This window comes from Rhamphochromis sp. 'chilingali', assembly GCF_963969265.1.
Source record: "Rhamphochromis sp. 'chilingali' genome assembly, chromosome: 14".
NCBI lineage: Eukaryota > Metazoa > Chordata > Actinopteri > Cichliformes > Cichlidae > Rhamphochromis > Rhamphochromis sp. 'chilingali'.
The window spans coordinates 19,718,492-19,726,439 of record NC_137941.1 but is presented as its reverse complement, the minus strand read 5'-3'; the positions used below and the strand labels follow the sequence as shown (position 1 = coordinate 19,726,439).

Sequence of the window (7,948 nt, the reverse complement as noted above, 5' to 3'; positions counted from 1 at the left end):
GAGTTTATTTGCAAAATCAATCTCAGTATAACCAATAAGTACAGTAAATTTGGAGAAGATGTCTTATTCACAGCAAAAGTTATGGAGGGATACAGATTTTATCAGGCTGTGTGGCATCGGCTGCCAAAATGTGTGCCCCCCCCCCCATCTGTAATCCATATTGCCTTTGCCATCACAGAGGGTATATTTGCCAAATAAGTCACAGTATAACCAATAAGTACAGTAACTTTGGAGACCATGTCTCATTCACAGCAAAAGTTATGGAGGGATACAGATTTTATCAGGCTGTATGGCATCGGCTGCCAAAATGTGTGGCCCCCCATCTGTAATCCATATTGCCTTTGCCATCACAGAGGGTATATTTGCCAAATAGGTCACAGTATAACCAATAAGTACAGTAACTTTGGAGAAGATGTCTCATTCACAGCAAAAGTTATGGAGGGATACAGATTTTATCAGGCTGTGTGGCATCGGCTGCCAAAATGTGTGCCCCCCCCATCTGTAATCCATATTGCCTTTGCCATCACAAAGGGTATATTTGCCAAATAAGTCACAGTATAACCAATAAGTACAGTAACTTTGGAGACCATGTCTCATTCACAGCAAAAGTTATGGAGGGATACAGATTTTATCAGGCTGTATGGCATCGGCTGCCAAAATGTGTGGCCCCCCATCTGTAATCCATATTGCCTTTGCCATCACAGAGGGTATATTTGCCAAATAGGTCACAGTATAACCAATAAGTACAGTAACTTTGGAGAAGATGTCTCATTCACAGCAAAAGTTATGGAGGGATACAGATTTTATCAGGCTGTGTGGCATCGGCTGCCAAAATGTGTGCCCCCCCCATCTGTAATCCATATTGCCTTTGCCATCACAAAGGGTATATTTGCCAAATAAGTCACAGTATAACCAATAAGTACAGTAACTTTGGAGACCATGTCTCATTCACAGCAAAAGTTATGGAGGGATACAGATTTTATCAGGCTGTGTGGCATCGGCTGCCAAAATGTGTGCCCCCCCCATCTGTAATCCATATTGCCTTTGCCATCACAAAGGGTATATTTGCCAAATAAGTCACAGTATAACCAATAAGTACAGTAACTTTGGAGACCATGTCTCATTCACAGCAAAAGTTATGGAGGGATACAAATTTTATCAGGCTGTGTGGCATCGGCTGCCAAAATGTGTGCCCCCCCCATCAATAATGCACCTTGGCGTTGCTATCACGAAAGAGTTTATTTGCAAAATAAATAACAGTATAACTAATAACTACAGTAACTTTGGAGACCATTTGGTTTTTTAGACTTTTTAATTTAACATCTACATCTATATATGTAGATATGTGTTCTCGACAATGTGTGCCATAAGAACACTAGCTGTGGACCTTTAGTGTCAACTATGTACAAGCGAGACAAATAAACACATCTTCTGGTGGTGGGCTTTTCACGCAGAGCTGGTGGAACCACCGCAAACACATCTCACACTGAATCTGTAAAAAAATAAATAATTACAAATCCCAATGTTAAAATTTCATTTATGGGAATTGATCATAACATTTAGCAGTCTTTCTTGATGTCATTACCCATTTGTTGTCAGTTTCATGCTCTTCTTCCCCGCAGAAATGACAGATGTTTGTCAAGTCATCTGTTTTAAAAAGTGAAAAAATAGCACATAGAGTATACTACCTACTGCACTTATTACTTCATTCAAACAACTATATGGTTTGTTTCTACAGCCATCATGATGAAAATATTCATGATGTGAGAACACTGAATGGTGGAAAATGAGTTACCTGTCTCTAGGAGAAGAGTGGTGGCAATTTGCAGCCTGTGTGTGTTTATGGCCTTTTTTGTAGACAGAAAGTCTATTGACTCTTTTCGCAAGATCTTTTCAGCAAACTGAAAAAGAGATTCGAAGATGACTAAATAGGCTAATATCGTAAATGTTATTTTATAGTAATTTGTTTCCTGTGAATCAATTTCTTTCTTTTATTGTGTAATTATCTTATATTCCTTTTCCTGTCATTAACATTTATTACAACACAACATTTCCAATATTCTCGTATATATGTATGTATTACGGTTAAGACTCGTACTTTCAATGCAAAGACTCCACATGAGGTAGCGTCCACTTGTTTTGGGTGTTTGACTGTGTCACAAGTCCATCTTGAGACGTTGCATCCTTTTTTTCGCATGAATGCCCTGAAAGACAAGTACAATAAAAACAAATAACATGTTTTAAAATTTTGGTGACACAAGAAGGTGAACAGTATGGAGAGCTTAAGTGTCTGTTGAACATCAAGTTAAGAACTGACCACATGTTTTGTTAAAATCATTACTTTTTAAAAGTCTACAACGCATTTCCGTGGACAATTACTTCTGCTTTTTTTCCCGTTTCCGCCCATGATATAGAAATCAATCACTTACACAGTACACTTTGAAGAGATGTGGAGGAGGAGCAAAGATGAAATTCACACATGTATAACCTATGTGAAATTATTTTAGACATTTGTCTGATGTTTTAGTGCTAAACCTCCGCAACACTTTATGCAACTACTAAACATTATTCTCCCCATGCTATATTTTCTAATGTAAAAACATCATCTCATACAGACATCAGGTCCTCAAATAAACATTGAAACATGGGGAGACTTCTCTTTAAAGGCAAAATTAACCCATAACACCACAATATCAGAAGGCCAACACAAAAATTCAAACCTGTTGCTGCTATTTTTTTAATTTTGAGTGCCAATTTTTTTTTAATTTTTTTTGATTGACATCATACTTATAATTGTCATAATAAACACATAAATAACAACAGCAACAAAGCGTTTAATAAAGGGTCAAAATAAATTTCAACATTTATCCTTACCTTGTTGATTCCAAACAATTTTGGATACCTTGTTTAGTTTCTCCGAGTGGATCAAGATACAGTGACTTCTTTTCTTGTGGGTAAATGACCTACAGTAAAATTATGTGGAGAATTACATGTAATAATTCAAGAGTTAAGATTATCTGCATGCCATGCATTTGTCTTATAAAACTGATTTGATGAATATTGTAAATGCAATTATTTTTTTACCACTAATGTCCAGTGATGATGTTCATTTACAATTCCCAGAATGACTTCATGCTCCATGGGTTTGATCTTAAATTGAAACAAAACAATAAAAATATTCACTTCAGAAAGAAATGCAATAACATGTTGTTTAGAGTCCTTTTTTATTAAAGCAATTTATGATATATTATATATCATCCACTTATAAAGTACTGTGCGAAAGCCATGATTCACCCCTCATTTCTTTAACCTGTGCAAGAAGCTGGACTATCTTATATTTTTTATAAGTGGTTTTGCACATTACTTCCTCCAAGACTAATAGAGGTCTTTCTAAGGATTTTTTTTGGACATGGAGTTCATTTTCAATCATTTTCAATGCGATCCTTTTACCATCTGCATAATAATGTTTAATGCTTTCTTAAGCCTCTTTAACAGTGACGTAAGAATCACTTGATAATAAAAAGGTACCTATTAAAGAGATGAAGCAGTGTTGATGATTTCAAAAGAGATATTAGCCCAAATGTTTGAAAATTTCAAATCAAGCATTGATTGGAGTGTGTACAAAAAGAGGAGGAAACCAGACAAGCAGAGAACAAAAGAGAACTGTCAAGTCTGATAAACTATCCACATCTACTAACCCCAGTCTCAATTTATTCTTTCAGCATAAGCTGTTATCCAATCTAAATCTGGATGTGGATATGATCAGAGGTACTTAAACAATACACACAAGATTCTTTCTAGAGATACCTACCTTGAGTCTTGGAGCTTTTCTCTTCCAAATGGCAGTCATTGAAAATGAATCAATGAATGCTGCTTTTGCTGAATTATGACGATTGCATTGTCTCACCATGATCTCAAGATATGCATTAATAGACTGCGAATACAAAATGTAAACATTTGTTAACTGTTGTCAATGAATAAAACACTGATAGTTGCATTGTTGTCAGTAAAGATCAATGTACCTCACTTTCCAACTCCATGTCTGGACCAATTTGTTGGATATGCCAGTAGAATAATTTGTAAGCACCAATTCTGGAGAGTAGAATGTGAGGACTCTTTCCAGCCCAGGCATCCATTATATCTACAAAAAGTAATGAGAAAAAGAGATAAGTCAGCAGGACTAAATGTAAATCAAAATTTCAAATGCATAATTTCTTATGTAGTTGTCTGACAAAAGACGTGTTTCAGGGTAAATACTTTTAAGACGCTGATAAAATGGGCACATGGTTTAACATTGTATTTTGTAAAAAAAAAAAGGAGAACTTAAATTTGCTTTTATTTGGGGGTAAAGTTACACTTACAATGTTCTACAAAGAAATTTAAATAAATTCATATTAATAAAAGAAAAGAAATTTAAATACATAGCAATAGAAATGCTCTTGCCCCCTATCATATCTTTTTCCAGCAAAAACACCTATTACAACAATTTTTTAAAATTATGTTTAGTTGCAGCTACATGACTATATTTTAAAATACTCAGGCTCAAGGCTTGCACCTGTGGCCTTTACTATTACATAACCTTTTCTGGAAAAATGTTATTTTTCTCCTCCAAAACTAGTTTTATTATCTGTAAAATAGAGTGTCAATTTTTGGGCTGTTAAAAGCAGCGTCTTAGAGTATTTGATCTTTCGAACTGTTGCTGGCAGGCAGTCATCATCACAACATTAATATACTTCTTGTAGTGGGCATTCTATGTCACTAGCAGCATATATGACAGCAATTTTGGAAAAGAAGAAAATGAAGAACATACACTACTAGTCAAAATTTGGGACACACCTTCCCATTCAGTGTTTTTCTGTGTGTTCATGCTTTTCATGCAGTGACAATCATCTTAGGTGACTACCCCATGAAGCTCACTGACAGAAGGCCTAGAGTGTGCAAAGCAGTGATCAAAGCAAAGGGTGGCTAATTTGAAGAATCTAATATATAAAATATATTTTTGGTTCTTTCATACTTTTTGGTTTACTACATCATTTGTGTTAGGGTTAGTGCTCCATATGTGTCCATTCATAGTTTTGATGCCTCGAGTTCTAATCAACAATGAATCTACAAAATAGACAAGGAAATTAAGAAGCAACATTAAAATGAAGGTGTGTCCAAACTTTTCACTCTTAGTGTACATCAGATGTACAATATCAATCATGAACATTCTGGGTTACACAACAACAAAAGAAAGATTCACAGTTTTGAAGGACTCACTTTTTCATTTGTGTAATTTTACACATGTGGCTTACATCCTTTTACAAGTTTTCTATAATGTTTTGCCCCATGAATGTTTTTTTAAAGCATTAACATATTGTTAAATTTAAATATTCTGTTAGGAAATATACCTAACAAAATCTTTTTAAAGGTGTAAAATTTCCTATGCCATGATCTACAGAGTAATGAAACAAACACTGTCATAGGAACAAAAGTCCTTTTTTAAAAAAATAAAAAAATATTATATTTATTTACATTTCTCTGCAACTGTTGGTTCTATGGTTTGTGCTGTAGATTGCTGGGCTGTAATCTGTGGAGCTGAGGCTTGTGTGGTTGTAGCATTTGGAGCTGTGGTCTGTGAGGCTGGGTCTGCTGTTGTGGTCTGTGAGGCCTGGTCTGCTGTTATGGTCTTTGAGGCTGGGTCGGCTGCTGTTTTGGATTCGGTTTGTAGAGCTGTAGCGTGTTCTGGTGCTGTAGCACTTGTGGCTGGTTCTGGTGGTTCGTTGTCTTTCTGTGCTGTTGCTCCTGACTCTGGTTCTGATACCGTTATTGGTATACCTTGTGGAACTGGAAATGGATGTTTAGTTTGAACTGGTAGTGATGTAAGTGATGCCATTGGTGCTGTAGCCTGTGTAGCTCTAGGAGGAGGTGCTGGTGCTACCGCCACTGGTGCTGCTGTAGCCTGTGAAGCTAGAGCAGATGCTGGTGCTGCTTGACCTGGTTGTGCTGTTAGTAATGTGGCTGCTGTTTTCTTTAAACCCCGGTGTGGCACTCTTGGCATGCTGTCTTTGCTTAACTTTAGTTGGTCAATATTTACTTTTGGAATGATTGTCCCATTGGAATCCTGAAGATCTGCACTTTTACCTTGGATTGCTGTAATAATGTAAGGGCCTAAAAAGTTTGCTTCAAGTTTCCCCCCTTTCCTCTGCTGGCTTCTTATGTTAGCTCTTAAAACTTTGTCACCAACTTTGAAGACGACATCTCTCTTCATCATTTTTATTTTGCCCTTTGTTTTTTCCTGAGCTTTGACCACGTTGTCCTTCACCAGTTCCAACAGTTTTTGATGCTTTTGAATGTCTTCCGACACCTCCTCCTGCCCCACAATGTCTTCCACAGTCTCATCAACCTTTGAATCAAAAGACATGTCTATCATTACTATAATTTGTGTAAGATACACAGATAATACATAAAAGAACTGAGAAATACAGTGAAAATTTACATTAAGTGTCTTTGGTAAGGTTTTAAGACACAATGTATTTCTGGCAAAACTTCAGTGTATCCTGGGATTGATTGGACATGAAGAAAACTGTTATTGAGGGGTGGAACAATCCATAGAAATATTCAGTGTTGTTGTCCTTTTATGGCGGTGACATAGCATCCATTGAAACTGATCTGCCTGCGCCTCAAAAACTAAAAAAGTTTCATTGTGTGGGATTTCCGTGTAGTTTGTCACAGACAAAAAGACATACCATGAACTCTTCTGGGATTTCGGAAGGATAGCGAGCCTCTCTGCCGAACATTAGGTAGTAAGGCGAGTATTTGGTGGTCACTTGTTTTTTAGTTCTGAGTCCAAACATTACAGCATCCAGGTACTCATCCCACATTTGTGGTTGGTTGCCAATGACTTTACACAGGGCTCTGACAATGAAAGCACATAGAAGACATTCATATGAAAGATCATTTACAGTTTTTAATAGTTTAATGTCATGCATTAATGTTTTGTTTGAAGGGAACCCCCATAAATGTATAACATGTACTCCAAGAATTTACCTCTGGATGGTGCCATTCATTTTCTCCACCAGCCCATTCGTTTGAGGGTGATAGGGGGAGCAGAGGCTTCTTTTAATTTTTAACAGTCCACAAACCCTTTTGTTGAGCTGCAAAATAAAGTTATATACACTGGCTATAAGCACATTACAATAAGAATTTAAATAAACAGCTGTCATACTAATATCTCAACAACAGATTTATAAAGACCAGAAAATTAACCATTTTCAAAAAATTATTCAAATATGAGTTCACATATTTTTGCCAAAGACTAAAGTACTTACAGAATTGACAAATTCTTTGCCTTGGTCAGTAAGAATCCTTTTCGGGGCTTCGAACTGGTGGACGAATTTTATGAGACAGTTTGTCACTTCCCCGGCTGATTTTGACTTTAAAGGGTATGCTTGTGGCCATTTTGTAAAATAATCAATAAAAACACATATGTATTGATGTCCATTGTTGGTTTCAGTAAGTTTTCCAATGAGGTCCATCCCAACCAGTTCAAATGGCTGAGAGACCTTAAAAAGAAAATCATAGTTAAGTTAATAATACTGAAATTACACAGAATGCTAGTCTACTGTTATAATTTTTTCAAGTATATAATCAGTAGGTTTCTAAGCAATGAAAACATTGTGTGATTAAATGTGATTATTTGCTATGGTCGATGACTAACCTTTATCGGAATGTATTCTGCTGGTTTTTTAATTGTTGCAGCACTTGCCTGGCAAAGTGCGCACTGTGAAACCTAATCAAAAATAAAAGCAATTCAATAACAAACACAATAGTTGATGATCAAGGTTTACATAACTTATTTTGAGAGATACAGAAACATTGCTGTGTTCCTCTTAAAATAATTTAGCTGTAGTCGAATTACATAGAGTTTGTTTTGGAGTACCCACCCAATTATTGATGTCGACTGACA

The 7,948-nt window shown here is 36.2% G+C and overlaps 2 protein-coding genes across 2 annotated transcripts; both read right to left on the bottom strand.

The window, feature by feature from the left end:
* Positions 1-321: 321 nt before the first annotated feature.
* Positions 322-4,053, bottom strand: LOC308410058 (sentrin-specific protease 2-like). Its single transcript, XM_080903148.1, has 8 exons — positions 4,023-4,053; positions 3,812-3,934; positions 3,085-3,150; positions 2,875-2,963; positions 2,099-2,204; positions 1,796-1,901; positions 1,586-1,647; positions 322-1,492 (listed from the first exon to the last, which is right to left on the bottom strand). The coding sequence occupies exons 1-8, from the start codon at positions 4,038-4,040 to the stop codon at positions 1,400-1,402; spliced, it is 663 nt and encodes a 220-aa protein (XP_080759274.1). The 5' UTR covers positions 4,041-4,053; the 3' UTR covers positions 322-1,399.
* A 656-nt stretch (positions 4,054-4,709) lies between these two features.
* Positions 4,710-7,948, bottom strand: LOC308410162 (uncharacterized protein). Its single transcript, XM_080903327.1, has 2 exons — positions 6,729-7,948; positions 4,710-6,385 (listed from the first exon to the last, which is right to left on the bottom strand). The coding sequence occupies exons 1-2, from the start codon at positions 6,969-6,971 to the stop codon at positions 5,507-5,509; spliced, it is 1,122 nt and encodes a 373-aa protein (XP_080759453.1). The 5' UTR covers positions 6,972-7,948; the 3' UTR covers positions 4,710-5,506.